The sequence below is a fragment of the Eucyclogobius newberryi genome, unplaced genomic scaffold, assembly GCF_026437365.1.
Source record: "Eucyclogobius newberryi isolate DKJ021-1_F unplaced genomic scaffold, fEucNew1.0.hap1 SCAF_12, whole genome shotgun sequence".
Lineage (NCBI taxonomy): Eukaryota > Metazoa > Chordata > Actinopteri > Gobiiformes > Gobiidae > Eucyclogobius > Eucyclogobius newberryi.
The window spans coordinates 12,828,653-12,849,517 of record NW_027315746.1 but is presented as its reverse complement, the minus strand read 5'-3'; the positions used below and the strand labels follow the sequence as shown (position 1 = coordinate 12,849,517).

Below are 20,865 nucleotides of genomic sequence, written 5' to 3'. Positions count from 1 at the left end.
TCCATTTTTTTCCTTCTAGTTGAGCAAAATTTGTGTTTCTTAAGTACAGACATATTATCAAAGGTTTGCGTGCTGTCTGCATCTAATCATAAAGCATTTTATCATCTGAAAACCAGGAAGTGCCCTGTTATTATGCTAGTTGTTGTTAGCTGTAGCGTGATGGGTTAAAGAGGCTGTATACATTATTTCCCATGTCGTTTTTCCATTGGTTTTGCCCTGGTACAGGCCTCTGAAAGTTGTGAAAAGCGCTTATAAACTCAGTGATGCAGTGGGTTAATAATTCACCAACCAGAGGGTAACCGGTTCAAATCTCGCCCCAGCACAATTATACTCACCATAGACATTATTTACTCAGATTGCAAATCAAAACGTGCTGTGCCGAGGAGAAAATCACCTGGCAAAAAATGCGTATAAAATATTGAATATATGTATTTAAAGGCGATAAAAAGAGACCAAAAACAGCATGAAAATAATCTCCATGTTGTTTTTGAGGAGGGAGCGTCTCCAGCCCTGTATCAGTCCAGCTGCAGGAGCGTTGTGGACACCTCAGATATAATATCCCATTTGTCATGGTTGACCCGTGTGTCAATACTGGGCCTGACCTCCAGTCGTCCTTGGACAGGTTGTACAGGATGTTCATCTCATCGTCGTCCTGCAGGAGGCGATAGGCAGCGCTCACGTGATGGCTCTCCAGCACCGAGCGGTCGTTGTACAAGATGGCTGTGTCTGACCTGAGACCAAGAAACAACAAAAACACATTAAGGCCTTTAAAAAGCTGTGTCATCAGAATGTTCTAACTTCCCAAATGGAGGCAAAATGAAGAGCTAAATGCAAATAGTTTTAAAATTGTAAATGACTTTTAACTGGGCTCTGATACCGCTCACATGTATGGGTGGTTTTCATTTGCAAAAAAACAAAAAACACCTTGATTTTTTATATTTTGTGATACTCAGAGGTTAATCCCAGTTTCTTCATTCAATTCACATGAAGTGTCACTTAAGTGTTGCGTTTATAAACTTGTTTGTAGTGGATTGGGTGTCAGTTGGAGTACATTGGTTCAAGGTAAATACAATAAATTAAAGGGGACATGCTGTATTATACAAAGGCACATGTTACAACAGTGTTTCCTCATCATTAGTTTCCTCAAAGTTGCATTTTGACTGATTCCTGTGTGTGTTTGAGTACTTTAATCCTGTATTGTCCTGCAACTGAGGCTCGAGAAAATTCCTGTCTTCACCTACCCCCTAACCCCGCCTACATTTCTGTACTTAGTGCGATTATTTGTTTAAAACTTTGTGCGATACAAGTCTGGTTTTAAAACATCACATAGCCACTTTTCATGGCACAAACATGTAAACGACAAGCCACTGTTTGTTCCTATGAAATGTGACTATGAAGAGGCGGGGCTTATAGTCAGTGGATCTGTTTCTATTACCAAGAGGTTATAAATCAATTTTGCGGTTTAGAATGAACAAAATATAAAATCTATTTATGTTATGGTTTAATACCTGAAGAAAACATACTAAGTCTCTTTTAATGTAATGTTTATTGGCAGTTTTGACCCAGAAAGTCTCAAAAGTTTTATTTATACAATTCTATTCACTTGATGAACAGTTAGATAACACATTCGGATACGTCTCTCCACTGGTACAGGTTGATATTTTGAAAGTATCAGAAGTGTAACAAAAATGACACCACATCTATCTACCCATATCCAAATCTCTATCTATATCCGTGTTCTGGCAGTAAAGCTACTATTCTTAATGCATATATTTAACTGATGGATTAAGTAGGAAACTTGGCATTTGGTGTGACGCTGACTTCAACTTTAATAACCGACAGTTCAAGTGCTCTGGGGCCAACAAACATTACAAGCTAAACTTTTTGAGAAAAGTTTTGATTACTTTTGAAAATAGTGGCTTTAGGTCGCAGTTTTGGGGCTGTCTTTTCTGCTTTTGTTTATCCACACAAACTTTGCAGAATGATAAATGAAGTCCTGAAAAAAGTGTTTCCAAAATTGTAGAAATGACACAACTTTGTAAATCTAGTGAATTAGACGGCTTCTGCTTAAAATGGATGGGAGACTGTCTATAGTAGATATAAGTAGTCGTTGTATTAAAGGTGCACTAGGTAACATCTGAGCACCCATTTGAGAAGCTACGGTTCCAAAAAGCAGTGCAACAACGACCGGAAAAACAACAATTATAATGATCATTGCATTATAACTCCTTGATATACTTTTGAATATTCCAGGCGAAGGAAGCTGCATAGTGCACCTTTAATCAGACAGAATCAGAGTTATCCATGATGTTACTTTGTTGCTTTCCCGTGCGTTGCGCAGTACATCGCCCGTGGTCAGTATTAGATGATAACGCTGTTGTCAGGGAACATTTGCGGCGCTTTGGCAAACAATCGATGGCTGTTAAACTCCGTCCGGCGATGTCGAGTGTAAGGACAGAGCCCGCAGTTCATTTGCGCGCACGTTGTTTTTCACAGTACAATTAGCTCACTGTAGTCCGTCGATGGAGAAATGCCCGGCTCCAAATAAACACATTGATCTGATGCGGCGGCGCCATGCATTTTTGATCCCACCATCCATTACCTTGTCTGGATGTGGAAGTTGTTCGTGGTCCCGGTGTGTTCGTAATCGTGCACGGCCGCGGCGAAAATCATGGCGAAAATCTCCAGCTCGGTCAGCCAGTGCTAATGGAAAGAGCAGAGGAGGAGATTAGAGGTGGAGAGTCCAAAAAGAATAAACGTAAAGGTATTAAATTTAAAAATGATAAAATAAAAGTATTATTTAGACAGTTTGAGGCAATACTGCAGTGACCTCGCCCACGCCTATACTGTGGCAAGAAACAACTACTACTTTGACAGCAATTACTACAATTACTCCGATTACTGTACTACTACTACTACTACTTCGATAATTCTATGTCAATTCCTACTTCTACTACAACTCGTACAACTCCTAGTGCTACTAATCCTCCTCCTACTACTTTAGTGTTTGAAAGTAATTGAATATATGTACCACATTTACATATTCATTTTGATACAATTACTCTTTTCTGATTTCCTTTATTAAATCAGTGGTAAATAAATAAGAATAAGAAGCGGTACAACAAACACAAACCTGTTTTCAATTTCATGTTTCATTTTTGACACTATAATATGATGCAACTTAGTGTGAAAGTATTGTATGTATTCAGAATACAACACTCTGATTATTAAATTAAAATTACAAAATACATAGTAATGCAGATATACATTTTCAAAGTATTCTTCTCACTCACTCACCCTGGGCAAGGAACAAGAACTACTACTACTACTACTACTACTACTACTACTACTACTACTAGAATAATTACTACTACTACTAGAATAATTACTACTACTACTACTACTACTACTACTACTACTACTACTACTAGAATAATTACTACTACTACTACTACTACTAGAATAATTACTACTACTACTACTACTACTACTACTAGAATAATTACTACTACTACTACCACTACTACTAGAATAATTACTACTACTACTACTACTACTACTAGAATAATTACTACTACTACTACTACTACTACTACTACTACTACTAGAATAATTACTACTACTACTACTACTACTACTACTACTACTAGAATAATTACTACTACTACTACTACTACTACTACTACTACTACTACTACTACTACTACTACTACTAGAATAATTACTACTACTACTACTACTACTACAAGAATAATTACTACTTACTACTACTGCTAGTAAAGTAATGTTATTTTCATTTCCATTAGGGCTGCAATGACAAAACTATAACTACAAAAATAATCATATTTTGATCATAATTTTGTTCATTGACCAAACGGCAATAAAACCTTTTTCAGATTCTGATTTCTACCACTACGACAGCTACTGCTACTTCTCCTACTCCGACCACTTCAAGTTGATATTTGGATAGTTGTGTCAAGCGGTGCATCGATCATAAATAACTGCGTGACACAAAGAAAACTGCTGCATGTCCAGATGCTGACCACAAAGGAAACCAAAAAGCCCCAAACCGGACGCTACTTGGCAGGACGGTGAAAAGCCTGTACACATTTCAGAAGTTTACATCATTTATTGGTTTTCTCTATAGGCGGTTCGTCATGACTCAAAGCACGAGGACGGCGGTGGTATTAAGGACGCGTGGAGAGCGAGACTGGCACTAGAACACATTAACGTCAGGCAGAAACAAATGGAGAGGAGGAGGTGGAGAAAAGGTCAGAGGAAGTATAAGACGGCACCAATCCTGAGGCACATTTAAAACCGCCACTTTAAAACCTCCTCCTTCCACTCAGCTGTCCGCCTCCATCACTCTGTTTCCAAACATAGCAACAGACCTTTCTAATTTTACCACGTGTTCCACTTTTAAAAATCAAAGTGGAAAGTTCTTGATATATTGACAAGGTTCATGCAGAAAATGTAGAGCAAAAGAGCACGTGGAAATTGTGGTAATAATGTTAGTCGTAGGTATAAGTCTTATAGTATATAACGTCAGACATTGAAAGTCACTTTACAGTTACATTATGTCCAATCAGCACCACTCATTCATTCACACAAAACACATCATTGGGTAAAGTGTCTTGTCCCAACAAGACAACAAAATGGAAAATGGATAACAGCTTGCTTTAACAAAATGCTTTAATTAATGTCAGGATACGCAAATCAAGTATTTATCAGAATGTATTCTTCTGTGTAGGGCAAGGCATTTGTTTTATTTTGTCTGTTTTACATTTTATTCATAAAGACAAGGTTTAAAAACATAAATATATTTCTTCATTCCACATATTGATTCAATTTTATCATGTGAAAAACTAATAAAATTGCTCAATATTCATTTCTGGAACTTAAACAATACAGACTTTAAAGAGCAGTTTAAAGAGTAGTTACATTTCTTCCTCTGCTCCAAACCACATAAGGCAGGTATTCATTTTATTTCTTTCTGCTTGTCATTCATTCACTCAATTTTAACGTGAGATTATCATTTGATATCAATCTTAAATAAATGAAAAAATAAGCAAATTATAGACAATTAGAAATGACTGAATCTCAATTAAAATGTGATTTGTTTCACAGATTAAATATGGAGGCATCAGTTACAGAGGTCGTATGTCAGGTCTTACTGAGCAGCCAAATTCAAAATTAATTCAATTTTAATCTGGCCCCTTTCCAGAACAGCTGATGTTTTGGGAAGCCTTGCTATGAAAAAGAACATTGGCTGAGCCTCTTGTGGAGATTGAACCTCCCACTCAACCTTCTGAGCCTGTGTCACAGGCGTCTTTAGCTTTGAAAAGCCATTTGTGCTGAAACACCTGTATTCCCTCAGCTGCAGACGAGTGCAGCCACAGACGGATTAGGCCCGCTCGATAGTGGTGACTAATCAACAATGGGGGGTGGACATCATTAGCAGAAGAGAGGGAGAGAGAGAGAGGGAGAGAGGGAGAGGGAGAGGGAGAGAGAGAGGGAGAGAGAGAGAGAGAGAGAGGGAGAGAGAGAGAGGGAGAGAGAGAGAGGGAGAGAGAGAGAGGGAGAGAGAGAGAGGGAGAGAGAGAGGGAGAGAGAGAGAGAGAGAGAGGGAGAGAGAGAGAGAGAGAAGGAGGGAGAGAGAGGGAGAGAGAGAGAGGGAGAGAGGGAGGGAGAGAGAGAGAGGGAGAGAGAGAGGGAGAGAGAGAGAGAGAGAGAGAGAGAGAGAGAGAGAGAGAGAGAGAGAGAGAGAAGGAGGGAGAGAGAGGGAGAGAGAGAGGGAGAGAGAGAAGGAGGGAGAGAGAGGGAGAGGGAGAGAGAGGGAGAGAGAGAGAGACACAGAGAGAGAGAGAGAGAGAGAGAGAGAGAGAGAGAGAGCGACAGAGAGGGAGAAAGAGGAAGTGAAGAGAAATAACAGGGGATCTCCAGGTTTTCCACATGAAACTTTTAAAAACCGTATAAATGTCACACGACTAAATTCAAAAGTGCACAATGTCACTTTCCCGCCACCTGCTTGTCTCCATCCATGTGTGGCATTACACTGTCTCCATGGAGACCAGAAGGTTACTCCATCTGTCCAAGTTAAGGCTCATGTTTGTCCCACTTTTGGAAACAGATGCATGTTTTCCATTTCATACTTGCGACTCTTTCTATTGTGTTCAGTAACCACCAGAGGGCGCTCACTCGCTCACTGTCAGTTTGTGAGGTGACAACAAACAAAAGAAAAAGAAGCAAAAAGAAAAACAAACATGGACGGGGCAGTTTTTTATGTCACACTGGAAAAGAGTCAAGAAAATGAGGTGAGAGTGTTTGGTTTTGCAGCTTGTTCCACAGTGTTTCCACTGTCCAGCTGTGGTCATACTGCCCCCAGTGGTCATACTGCCCCCAGTGGTCATACTGCCTCCAGTGGTCATACTGCCTCCAGTGGTCACACTGCCCCCAGTGGTCATACTGCCTCCAGTGGTCACACTGCCCCCTGTGGTCACACTGCCCCCTGTGGTCATACTGCCCCCAGTGGTCATACTGCCTCCAGTGGTCATACTGCCCCCAGTGGTCACACTGCCCCCTGTGGTCACACTGCCCCCAGTGGTCATACTGCCCCCAGTGGTCATACTGCCTCCAGTGGTCACACTGCCCCCCCAGTGGTCATACTGCCCCCAGTGGTCATACTGCCCCCAGTGGTCAGCACCTTCCAATGTCAAGTTTAAGTTCTTCAGTCAAAGTACAATGTGTGTTCAATAACTTATAGTACATCAGTATTTATCTAGTAGTGAAATATTTGAATCTCTGACTAATAGATTAGACTGACTAGATTATTTTAGTTGATTCAAACCATTTCATAATTATTTTACATTATTCCACACACAGTCATGTAAACACAGTCATGTAAACAGAGTCATGTCAACAGTCATGTCAACACAGTCATGTAAACACAGTCATGTAAACACAGTCATGTAAACAGAGTCATGTCAACACAGTCATGTCAACACAGTCATGTCAACACAGTCATGTAAACACAGTCATGTAAACAGAGTCATGTCAACAGTCATGTCAACACAGTCATGTAAACACAGTCATGTAAACACAGTCATGTAAACAGAGTCATGTCAACACAGTCATGTCAACACAGTCATGTAAACACAGTCATGTAAACACAGTCATGTAAACAGAGTCATGTCAACACAGTCATGTCAACACAGTCATGTAAACACAGTCATGTAAACAGAGTCATGTCAACACAGTCATGTCAACACAGTCATGTAAACACAGTCATGTAAACAGAGTCATGTCAACACAGTCATGTCAACACAGTCATGTCAACACAGTCATGTAAACACAGTCATGTAAACAGAGTCATGTCAACAGTCATGTCAACACAGTCATGTAAACACAGTCATGTAAACACAGTCATGTAAACAGAGTCATGTCAACACAGTCATGTCAACACAGTCATGTAAACACAGTCATGTAAACACAGTCATGTAAACAGAGTCATGTCAACACAGTCATGTCAACACAGTCATGTAAACACAGTCATGTAAACAGAGTCATGTCAACACAGTCATGTCAACACAGTCATGTCAACACAGTCATGTAAACACAGTCATGTAAACAGAGTCATGTCAACAGTCATGTCAACACAGTCATGTAAACACAGTCATGTAAACACAGTCATGTAAACAGAGTCATGTCAACACAGTCATGTCAACACAGTCATGTAAACACAGTCATGTAAACACAGTCATGTAAACAGAGTCATGTCAACACAGTCATGTCAACACAGTCATGTAAACACAGTCATGTAAACAGAGTCATGTCAACACAGTCATGTCAACACAGTCATGTAAACACAGTCATGTAAACACTGTCATGTAAACAGTCATGTGAACACAGTCATGTGAACACAGTCATGTAAACACAGTCATGTAAACACTGTCATGTAAACACTGTCATGTAAACACAGTCATGTAAACAGAGTCATGTCAACACAGTCATGTCAACACAGTCATGTCAACAGAGTCATGTAAACACAGTCATGTCAACAGTCATGTAAACACTGTCATGTCAACACAGTCATGTAAACACTGTCATGTGAACACAGTCATGTAAACACAGTCATGTAAACACTATCATGTAAACACTGTCATGTAAACACTATCATGTAAACACAGTCATGTAAACACTGTCATGTAAACACAGTCATGTAAACACTGTCATGTAAACAGTCATGTAAACACAGTCATGTAAACACTGTCTTGTCATGTAAACACAGTCATGTAAACAGAGTCATGTAAACACAGTCATGTAAACACAGTCATGTAAATACAGTCATGTAAACACTGTCATGTAAACACTGTCATGTAAACACAGTCATGTCATGTAAACACTGTCATGTAAACACTGTCATGTCATGTAAACACAGTCATGTAAACACTGTCATGTAAACACAGTCATGTCATGTAAACACAGTCATGTCATGTAAATACTGTCATGTAAACACAGTCATGTAAACACAGTCATGTAAACACAGTCCTGTAAACACTGTCATGTAAACACTGTCATGTCATGTAAACACTGTCATGTAAACACAGTCATGTCATGTAAACACAGTCATGTAAACACTGCCATGTCATGTAAACACAGTCATGTAAACACAGTCATGTAAACACTGTCATGTAAACACAGTCATGTAAACACAGTCATGTAAACACAGTCCTGTAAACACAGTCATGTAAACACAGTCATGTAAACACAGTCCTGTAAACACAGAAACACTGAGAGTGGGTCAAGTGTCTTGCTATAAAACACAATAATAATAATAAATATAGCCGCAAGCGGCAATGATCGGCCCTCGCCACGCCGCCACACCGCCGCCACGCCGCAAGAGGAGGGGGCGCTAACGCGCCCCAATTGTCCTTTTATTACGCCTACTGCTGAATCTGTGACGCTGTCACATCTTCTCCCCTTTGTTTTACCATCAAAAAGCTATTTTATTTTGAATTCTTGGCAAAATGTGCGGCTTTGCCGCACAGACACCGTGACTCTTTGAATGAAAATGTGGATAACTTTTGATGGTCCACCCCTGAAGATGAGTCTCACCAAATTTCAGGTTAATATGTCTAACGCCCTGGGAGGAGTTTGTGAAAGTCTAAAGTGTAAACATGTTCTGGCGATTTCCCCATTGGAATAACATGAAAGGTTTCGGTCATCGTTACGGCAACGCCATAACAATTATGACATGGGTCTCATTGACTTTTTTGATGGGGATGCCAAAATTGAGTTGTGTGTCAAATTTCATATAATTTCGCAAAACTAAACATTTAACCTCCATATAAAATCTGTAGGGGGCGCTGTGGCGCCAAATGAATTTATTTCACTTCAAGTAGGTTTAGGGCAAAGAGTTTAACAACTGATTCTAATTTGACGCAATTCGGACTTTATCTGCGCAAACGGCAGAAATTTTAAATATGGGAGATTTCTGAAATTCTAGCTACAGTTTGCGGCTTCGCCGCACAGAGACCGTGAGAGGTACCAATGTAATTTGGATAACTTTTGATGTCCCACTCCTCAGTAGCATTTTCACCAAATTTCAGCTTTTTAGGGCCAAAGCCCTGGGAGGAGTTCGTAAAAGTACGACGTTTGGAAAAACTCCGAAGTCATGTTTAGCCATTTTTGAAGCAATATGGCCGACATTTGGTTGGGCGGACGGCGTTGCCGTAATAATATTTTTTACTTCTCTTGTCACCATCTACCTCGGCGCCAAATTTCATGATTCTACGATCAGATTTTTTTTGGGTAATTTCCCATCTCTCAATGCATTTTTGGTACATTTGGGGGCGCTGACGCGCCAATTTTTTTTGTTTTAGAAAAGAGAAATAGCCAGAATGTAGAGAGGCACGATTTTTAGAGGTGTGAACATTTTTGTGACTTTTCGTCAATGTTCACTGGGTGAAAAATAGGGGGGTTGGTCCCGAGAAGAAGAAAGAAGAAGAAAGAATTAAAGCCGCAAGCGGCATCCAACGGCCCTCGCGGGCCGCCGGCCTTCCGACTCTGCTCTCTGCATTTTACAGAGATGGCGCTAACGCAATTGTCTAAGAACTAAGACAGTGACACATTGTACATGTACAATGCTGTGCTTAACCAGTGCAAATGAACACAAATGTCGGTCAAATGTGCAGCTCCAGCGCACAGAGACCGTGACACTTGGAATAAAAATATGGATAACTTTTGATGCTCCGCTTGTGTAGATTATTTTCCCAAAATATGAGCTTGATCGAGCTATTGCCCACAGAGGAGTTCATTAAAGTGTGAAGCATAAATGTGAACATTTCAAGGATTTGGCGTTTTTCCCATTTGTGACATATATTTGCGGCTCTACCGCACAGAGACCCTAGTACTTAAAATCAAAATATGGATAACTTTTGATGCCCCGCTTGTGTAGATGATTCTCCCCAAATATGAACTTGATCGGGTATTCGCCCTAGGAGGAGTTTGTTAAAGTGTGAAGTGTAAAAATGTGGTCATTTTAGAGATTTTGCGGTTTCCCCATAGGGATAACATGGGATGTTTCTGTCATCGCTACGGCTACGCTTTACCAAATATGATTTTGGCTCCCATACTTTTTATTTTGGGGATGGCAAATGAGAATTGTGTGCAAAATGTCATGTCATTTGGAAAAACTCTTGTTTATAGGCCACTCTGAAGGCCAAATAGTCCAAATTCTGCGAAAAGTTTGCGGCTCAGCTGCACAGAGACCGTAAATGTTATCGATAAAATTTGAATAACTTTAGATGCCCCACTTGTCTAGAGCAGGTACACTGATTTTGAGATCAGTGGGCCAAACGCACTAGGAGGAGTTCGTTAAAGTGTGAAGCGTAAATGTGAACATTTCAAAGATTTGGCGTTTTCCCATTTGTGACAGTATATTTGCAGCTCCACGGCACAGAGACCGTACCACTTAAAATCAAAATATGACTAACTTTTGATGCCCCGTTTGTGTATATGATTTTCCCCAAATATGAGCTTGATCGGGCAATCGCCCTAGGAGGAGTTTGTTAAAGTGTGAAGCGTAAAAATGTGGTGATTTGAGCGATTCTGCGATTTTCCCATAAGGATAACATGGGATGTTTCTGTCAACGCTACGGTTAAGCCGTACAAAATATGACTTTGGCTCTCATACTTTTATGATCAGGATGGCAAATTAGAATTTTGTTCAAAATATCATGTCATTTGGAAAAACTCTATTGTTTATAGGCCACTCTGAAGGCCAAATAGTCAGAATTCTGGGAAACGTTGCCGGCTCCGTCGCACAGAGACCGTAAAAGTTATCCTTAAAATTTTGATAAATTTAGATGCCCCACTTGTCTAGAGGACGTACACCGATTTTGAGGTTCGTGGGCAAAACGCACTAGGAAGAGTTCGTTAAAGTGTGAAACATAAAAATGTGGATATTTGAGAGATTTTGCGGTTTTCCCATAGGGATAACATGGGAGGTTTCTGTCATCGCTACGACTACGCCGTAAAAAATAAGGCATTTGTCTGATTGGCTTTTTTGATCGGGACGCCAAAATAGAATTTTGGGTAAAGTTTAGAACATTTTGGTAAAACTAATTTTTGACCTTCAATGTTAATTTCAAGGTCACTCTGTAGGGGGCGCTATCGCGCCCATTTCAATTTTGTCATCATAAACTGGTCCAAACCGGAAAGTTTAACAACTGATTCAAATTTGGTCCTAATCGGACTCGTTTTGATCAAATGGGAGCAATTTTTAGATCTGCAATATTCCAAAATAAGTTGTCCAACTTTACGGCTGCGCCGCACACAGACCGTAAAAGGTATCTCAAAAAATTGGATAACTTTAGATGCCCCACTTGTCCAGAGGACGTACGCCGATTTTGAAGTCGGTGGGCAAAACGCCCTAGGAGGAGTTCGTCAAAGTTTGACGTGAACAAAATGGCTAACACAGCGTGTTTTCATTTTCAAAGGAAGATGGCGGCCATAGGGTAAGTCTGGGGGCGTGGTCACAATGATTTTTTTTTTTTGTCCTCACGAGAGGAATGCGTGTCCCGAATTTCGTAGCTTTACGACAAAGTTGACCTCGGGGCGTCTCCCATAGGCGCAATGTATTTTGACTTTTGTCGGTGGCGCTGTCGCGCCATTTTTTGACGAAAAAAAAAATGGCCCTGAAAAAATCTAATTTTTCGCCGATTCTGAATTTTGGGCAAAGTTTGGTGAGTTTTTGAGCATGTTCAGGGGATCAAATTAGATCTCAAAAAGCAGAAGAACAAGAAAAAGAATAAAAATAAAAATAATTAAAGCCGCAAGCGGCATCCAACGGCCCTCGCGGGCCGCCGGCCTTCCGACTCTGCGCTTTTGACTTGATAAAGATGGCGCCCTTATTGTGTGTTGAATAAAAAAAGAACTTGACAGACGGCGACACATTGGACATGGCCAATCCAGTGCAAATGAACACAAGTGTCAGTCAAATTTGCTGCGCCGCCGCACAGAGACCGTAGCACTTGGAATAAAAATATGGATAACTTTTGATGCCCCGCTTGTGTAGATGATTTTTCCCAAAGTAAAGCTTGATCGAGCTATTGCCCACGGAGGAGTTTGTTAAAGTGTGAAGCGTAAATGTGAACATTTCAAGGATTTGGCGTTTTTCCCATTTGTGACAGTATATTTGCAGCTCCACGGCACAGAGACCGTACCACTTAAAATCAAAATATGGATAACTTTTGATGCCCCGTTTGTGTAGATGATTTTCCCCAAATATGAGCTTGATCAGGCAATCGGCCTAGGAGGAGTTCGTTAAAGTGTGAAGCGTAAAAATGTGGTGATTTTAGAGATTTCGCTGTTTTCCCATTTCTGACATATATTTGCGGGTCCGCCACACAGAGACCGTAGCACTTAGAATCAAAATATGGGTAAGTTTTGATGCCCCGCTTGTGTAGATGATATTCTCCAAATATGAACTTGATCGGACAATCGCCCTAGGAGGAGTTTGTTAAAGTGTGAAGCGTAAAAATGTGGTGATTTGAGCGATTCTACGATTTTCCCATAAGGATAACATGGGATGTTTCTGTCAACGCTACGGTTACGCCGTACAAAATATGACTTTGGCTCTCATACTTTTATGATCAGGATGGCAAATTAGAATTTTGTTCAAAATATCATGTCATTTGGAAAAACTCTATTGTTTATAGGCCACTCTGAAGGCCAAATAGTCAGAATTCTGGGAAACGTTTGCGGCTCCGTCGCACAAAGACCGTAAAAGTTATCCTTAAAATTTGGATAACTTTAGATACACCACTTGTCTAGAGGACGTACACCGATTTTGAGGTTGGTGGGCAAAACGCACTAGGAGGACTTCGTTAAAGTGTAAAACATAAAAATGTGGTAATTTGAGAGATTTTGTGGTTTTCCCATAGGGATAACATGGGAGGTTTCTGTCATCGCTACGACTACGGCGTAAAAAATTAGGCATTTTTGTGATTGGCTTTTGTGATCGGGACGGCAAAATAGAATTTTGGGTAAAGTTTAGACAATTTTGGTAAAACTAATTTTTGACCTTCAATGTTAATTTAAAGGTCACTCTGTAGGGGGCGCTATCACTGCCATTTCAATTTTGTCAGCCTAAACTGGTCCAAACTAGAAAGTTTAACAAATGATTCAAATTTGGTCCTAATCGGACTGGTTTTGATCAAATGGGAGCAATTTTTAGACCTGCAATATTCCAAAATAAGTTGTCCAACTTTGCGGCTGCGCCGCACACAGACCGTAAAAGGTATCTCAAAAAATTGAATAACTTTAGATGCCCCACTTGTCCAGAGGACGTACGCCGATTTTGAAGTCGGTGGGCAAAACGCCCTAGGAGGAGTTCGTCAAAGTTTGACGTGAACAAAATGGCTAACACAGCGTGTTTTCATTTTCAAAGGAAGATGGTGGCCATAGGGTAAGTCTGGGGGCGTGGCCACAATAATATTTTTTTTTTGTCCTCACAAGAGGAATGCGTGTCCCGAATTTCGTAGCTCTACGACAAAGTTGACCTCGGGGCGTCTTCCATAGGCGCAATGTATTTTGACTTTTGTCGGTGGCGCTGTCGCGCCATTTTTTAACGCAAAAAAAAATGGCCCAGAAAAAACAAAATTTTTCGCCGATTCTGAATTTTGGGCAAAGTTTGGTGAGTTTTTGAGCATGTTCAGGGGGTCAAATTAGAGATCAAAGCGCTGAAGAACAAGAAAAATAATAAAAATTAAAGCCGCAAGCGGCATCCAACGGCCCTCGCGGGCCGCCGGCCTTCCGACTCTGCGCTTTCGACTTGATAAAGATGGCGCCCTTATTGTGTCTTGAATTAAAAAAGAACTTGACAGACGGCGACACATTGGACATGGCCAATCCAGTGCAAATGAACACAAGTGTCAGTCAAATTTGCTGCGCCGCCGCACAGAGACCGTAGCACTTGGAATAAAAATATGGATAACTTTTGATGCCGCGCTTGTGTAGATGATATTTCCCAAAGTAAAGGTTGATCGAGCTATTGCCCACGGAGGAGTTTGTTAAAGTGTGAAGCGTAAATGTGAACATTTCAAGGATTTGGCGTTTTTCCCATTTGTGACAGTATATTTGCAGCTCCACGGCACAGAGACCGTACCACTTAAAATCAAAATATGGATAACTTTTGATGCCCTGTTTGTGTAGATGATTTTCCCCAAATATGAGCTTGATCAGGCAATCGCCCTAGGAGGAGTTCGTTGAAGTGTGAAGCGTAAAAATGTGGTCATTTTAGAGATTTCGCTGTTTTCCTATTTCTGACATATTTGCAGCTCCACGGCACAGAGACCGTAGCACTTGAAATCAAAATATGGATACGTTTTGATGCCCCGCTTGTGTAGATGATATTCCCCAAATATGAACTTGATCGGACAATCGCCCTAGGAGGAGTTCATTAAAGTGTGAAGCGTAAAAATGTGGTGATTTGAGCGATTCTGCGATTTTCCCATAAGGATAACATGGGATGTTTCTGTCATCGCTACGGTTACGCCGTACAAAATATGACTTTGGCTCTCATACTTGTATGATCAGGATGGCAAATTAGAATTTTGTGCAAAATATCATGTCATTTGGAAAAACTCTATTGTTTATAGGCCACTCTGAAGGCCAAATAGTCAGAATTCTGGGAAACGTTTGCGGCTCCGTCGCACAGAGACCGTAAAAGTTATCCTTAAAATTTGGATAACTTTAGATGCACCACTTGTCTAGAGGACGTACACCGATTTTGAGGTTGGTGGGCAAAACGCACTAGGAGGACTTCGTTAAAGTGTAAAACATAAAAATGTGGTAATTTGAGAGATTTGGTGGTTTTCCCATAGGGATAACATGGGAGGTTTCTGTCATCGCTACGACAACGCCGTAAAAAATTAGGCATTTTTGTGATTGGCTTTTGTGATCGGGACGACAAAATAGAACTTTGGGTAAAGTTTAGACAATTTTGGTAAAACTAATTTTTGACCTTCAATGTTAATTTAAAGGTCACTCTGTAGGGGGCGCTATCACTGCCATTTCAATTTTGTCAGCCTAAACTGGTCCAAACTAGAAAGTTTAACAACTGATTCAAATTTGGTCCTAATCGGACTGGTTTTGATCAAATGGGAGCAATTTTTAGACCTGCAATATTCCAAAATAAGTTGTCCAACTTTGCGGCGGCGCCGCACACAGACCGTAAAAGGTATCTCAAAAAATTGAATAACTTTAGATGCCCCACTTGTCCAGAGGACGTACGCCGATTTTGAAGTCGGTGGGCAAAACGCCCTAGGAGGAGTTCGTCAAAGTTTGACGTGAACAAAATGGCTAACACAGCGTGTTTTCATTTTCAAAGGAAGATGGTGGCCATAGGGTAAGTCTGGGGGCGTGGCCACAATAATATTTTTTTTTTGTCCTCACAAGAGGAATGTGTGTCCCGAATTTCGTAGCTCTACGACAAAGTTGACCTCGGGGCGTCTTCCATAGGCGCAATGTATTTTGACTTTTGTCGGTGGCGCTGTCGCGCCATTTTTTAACGCAAAAAAAAATGGCCCAGAAAAAACAAAATTTTTCGCCGATTCTGAATTTTGGGCAAAGTTTGGTGAGTTTTTGAGCATGTTCAGGGGGTCAAATTAGAGATCAAAGCGCTGAAGAACAAGAAAAATAATAAAAATTAAAGCCGCAAGCGGCATCCAACGGCCCTCGCGGGCCGCCGGCCTTCCGACTCTGCGCTTTCGACTTGATAAAGATGGCGCCCTTATTGTGTCTTGAATTAAAAAAGAACTTGACAGACGGCGACACATTGGACATGGCCAATCCAGTGCAAATGAACACAAGTGTCAGTCAAATTTGCTGCGCCGCCGCACAGAGACCGTAGCACTTGGAATAAAAATATGGATAACTTTTGATGCCGCGCTTGTGTAGATGATATTTCCCAAAGTAAAGGTTGATCGAGCTATTGCCCACGGAGGAGTTTGTTAAAGTGTGAAGCGTAAATGTGAACATTTCAAGGATTTGGCGTTTTTCCCATTTGTGACAGTATATTTGCAGCTCCACGGCACAGAGACCGTACCACTTAAAATCAAAATATGGATAACTTTTGATGCCCTGTTTGTGTAGATGATTTTCCCCAAATATGAGCTTGATCAGGCAATCGCCCTAGGAGGAGTTCGTTGAAGTGTGAAGCGTAAAAATGTGGTCATTTTAGAGATTTCGCTGTTTTCCTATTTCTGACATATTTGCAGCTCCACGGCACAGAGACCGTAGCACTTGAAATCAAAATATGGATACGTTTTGATGCCCCGCTTGTGTAGATGATATTCCCCAAATATGAACTTGATCGGACAATCGCCCTAGGAGGAGTTCATTAAAGTGTGAAGCGTAAAAATGTGGTGATTTGAGCGATTCTGCGATTTTCCCATAAGGATAACATGGGATGTTTCTGTCATCGCTACGGTTACGCCGTACAAAATATGACTTTGGCTCTCATACTTGTATGATCAGGATGGCAAATTAGAATTTTGTGCAAAATATCATGTCATTTGGAAAAACTCTATTGTTTATAGGCCACTCTGAAGGCCAAATAGTCAGAATTCTGGGAAACGTTTGCGGCTCCGTCGCACAGAGACCGTAAAAGTTATCCTTAAAATTTGGATAACTTTAGATGCACCACTTGTCTAGAGGACGTACACCGATTTTGAGGTTGGTGGGCAAAACGCACTAGGAGGACTTCGTTAAAGTGTAAAACATAAAAATGTGGTAATTTGAGAGATTTGGTGGTTTTCCCATAGGGATAACATGGGAGGTTTCTGTCATCGCTACGACAACGCCGTAAAAAATTAGGCATTTTTGTGATTGGCTTTTGTGATCGGGACGACAAAATAGAACTTTGGGTAAAGTTTAGACAATTTTGGTAAAACTAATTTTTGACCTTCAATGTTAATTTAAAGGTCACTCTGTAGGGGGCGCTATCACTGCCATTTCAATTTTGTCAGCCTAAACTGGTCCAAACTAGAAAGTTTAACAACTGATTCAAATTTGGTCCTAATCGGACTGGTTTTGATCAAATGGGAGAAATTTTTAGACCTGCAATATTCCAAAATAAGTTGTCCAACTTTGCGGCGGCGCCGCACACAGACCGTAAAAGGTATCTCAAAAAATTGAATAACTTTAGATGCCCCACTTGTCCAGAGGACGTACGCCGATTTTGAAGTCGGTGGGCAAAACGCCCTAGGAGGAGTTCGTCAAAGTTTGACGTAAACAAAATGGCTAACTCAGCTTGTTTTCATTTTCAAAGGAAGATGGCGGCCATAGGGTAAGTTTGGGGGCGTGGCCACAATGATTTTTTTTGTTTATCCTCACGAGAGGAATGCGTGTCCCGAATTTCGTAGCTTTACGCCAAAGTTGACCTCGGGGCGTCTCCCATAGGCGCAATGTATTTTGACTTTTGTCGGTGGCGCTGTCGCGCCATTTTTTAACGAAAAAAAAAATGGCCCAGAAAAAATAAAATTTTTCGCCGATTCTGAATTTTGGGCAAAGTTTGGTGAGTTTTTGAGCATGTTCAGGGGGTCAAATTAGAGATCAAAGCGCTGAAGAAGAACAAGAAAAATTAAAGCCGCAAGCGGCATCCAACGGCCCTCGCGGGCCGCCGGCCTTCCGACTCTGCTCTCTGCATTTTACAGAGATGGCGCTAACGCAATTGTCTAAGAACTAAGACAGCGACACATTGGACATGTACAATGCTGTGCTTAACCAGTGCAAATGAACACAAATGTCGGTCAAATGTGCAGCTCCAGCGCACAGAGACCGTGACACTTGGAATAAAAATATGGATAACTTTTGATGCTCCGCTTGTGTAGATTATTTTTCCCAAATATGAGCTTGATCGAGCTATTGCCCACAGAGGACTTCATTAAAGTGTGAAGCGTAAATGTGAACATTTCAAGGATTTGGTGTTTTTCCCATTTGTGACAATATATTTGCAGCTCCACGGCACAGAGACCGTACCACTTAAAATCAAAATATGGATAACTTTTGATGCCCCATTTGTGTAGATGATTTCCCCAAATATGAGCTTGATCGGGCAATCGGCCTAGGAGGAGTTTGTTAAAGTGTGAAGCGTGAAAATGTGGTCATTTTAGAGATTTCGCTGTTTTCCCATTTCTGACATATATTTGCGGGTCCGCCACACAGAGACCGTAGTACTTAGAATCAAAATATGGATACCTTTGGATGGCCCGCTTGTGTAGATGATTTCCCCCAAATATGAGCTTGATCGGACAATCGCCCTAGGAGGAGTTTGTTAAAGTGTGAAGCGTAAAAATGTGGTGATTTGAGCGATTCTACGATTTTCCCATAAGGATAACATGGGATGTTTCTGTCAACGCTACGGTTACGCCGTACAAAATATGACTTTGGCTCTCATACTTTTATGATCAGGATGGCAAATTAGAATTTTGTTCAAAATATCATGTCATTTGGAAAAACTCTATTGTTTATAGGCCACTCTGAAGGCCAAATAGTCAGAATTCTGGGAAACGTTTGCGGCTCCGTCGCACAAAGACCGTAAAAGTTATCCTTAAAATTTGGATAACTTTAGATACACCACTTGTCTAGAGGACGTACACCGATTTTGAGGTTGGTGGGCAAAACGCACTAGGAGGACTTCGTTAAAGTGTAAAACATAAAAATGTGGTAATTTGAGAGATTTTGTGGTTTTCCCATAGGGATAACATGGGAGGTTTCTGTCATCGCTACGACTACGGCGTAAAAATTTAGGCATTTTTGTGATTGGCTTTTGTGATCGGGACGGCAAAATAGAATTTTGGGTAAAGTTTAGACAATTTTGGTAAAACTAATTTTTGACCTTCAATGTTAATTTAAAAGTCACTCTGTAGGGGGCGCTATCACTGCCATTTCAATTTTGTCAGCCTAAACTGGTCCAAACTAGAAAGTTTAACAACTGATTCAAATTTGGTCCTAATCGGACTGGTTTTGATCAAATGGGAGCAATTTTTAGACCTGCAATATTCCAAAATAAGTTGTCCAACTTTGCGGCTGCGCCGCACACAGACCGTAAAAGGTATCTCAAAAAATTGAATAACTTTAGATGCCCCACTTGTCCAGAGGACGTACGCCGATTTTGAAGTCGGTGGGCAAAACGCCCTAGGAGGAGTTCGTCAAAGTTTGACGTAAACAAAATGGCTAACTCACCTTGTTTTCATTTTCAAAGGAAGATGGCGGCCATAGGGTAAGTTTGGGGGCGTGGCCACAATGATTTTTTTTGTTTATCCTCACGAGAGGAATGCGTGTCCCGAATTTCGTAGCTTTACGCCAAAGTTGACCTCGGGGCGTCTCCCATAGGCGCAATGTATTTTGACTTTTGTCGGTGGCGCTGTCGCGCCATTTTTTAACGAAAAAAAAAATGGCCCAGAAAAAATAAAATTTTTCGCCGATTATGAATTTTGGGCAAAGTTTGGTGAGTTTTTGAGCATGTTCAGGGGGTCAAATTAGAGATCAAAGCGCTGAAGAAGAACAAGAAAAATAATAATAATAATAATAATAATAATATTTTTAGCAAAAACAATATAGCCGTTTTTACTATAACAACAAATGATACATCGTTTGAAAGCTCTAAGCCTTCCCGATGCCGCCATAGGGTGGAATCATCATTACGAGCGCTTACGCGCTCGTCAGTCCCTATTCCGTCGGGATGCCCCGCCCTCTCCCCATAGACTTCCATTGATTTGAGCAGATACAAGCATGGCCCATGCCTGCGGCATGGATTCTCGCGTACGGGACGATGCCAGGAGGGTTTTTGGAGGAATGCAGCGCTTCGCGCTGCTGTTGTCAACAATTAGTGAATGGGCTACGCCCATTCACTAATTGTTGACTATTTCTGTCATAGCAGGAGTAAGTATGCATGATCCATGCCTTCGGCATGGGCTAGTTCACTGTACTTGCCAGGGGCGACGGGGCACCAAACATGCGGGCTGCGCCCGCATGTTTGGTCAGACAGTTGCAACGCTGCCTTCGGCAGCGTTGCGGGAGCAATAGGCCCTCCCCCTGCTGGGGCTCGGGCCTAAAAATAATAATATTTTTAGCAAAAACAATATAGCCGTTTCCACTATAACAACAAATTATACATCGTTTGAAAGCTCTAAGCCTTCCCGATGCCGCCATGGGGTGGAATCATCATTACGAGCGCTTACGCGCTCGTCACTTCCTATTCCGTCGGGATGCCCCGCCCACTCCCCATAGACTTCCATTGATTTGAGCAGATACAAGCATGGCCCATGCCTGCGGCATGGACTCTCGCGTACGGGACGA

General features: G+C 41.2%; 1 protein-coding gene across 4 annotated transcripts in view; it reads right to left on the bottom strand.

Annotated features, from left to right (window-relative positions):
* pde1cb (phosphodiesterase 1C, calmodulin-dependent b) overlaps positions 1 to 20,865 on the bottom strand; it is a 273,057-nt gene that overhangs the window by 23,605 nt on the left and 228,587 nt on the right. For all 4 annotated transcript variants that reach the window (XM_072440854.1, XM_072440855.1, XM_072440857.1 and 1 more), the window contains 2 exons: positions 2,603 to 2,703; positions 603 to 731 (listed from right to left, as the gene is read on the bottom strand). In XM_072440854.1, the coding sequence (XP_072296955.1) occupies positions 603 to 731; positions 2,603 to 2,703 (230 nt within the window). The remainder of the gene's footprint in view (positions 1 to 602; positions 732 to 2,602; positions 2,704 to 20,865) is intronic.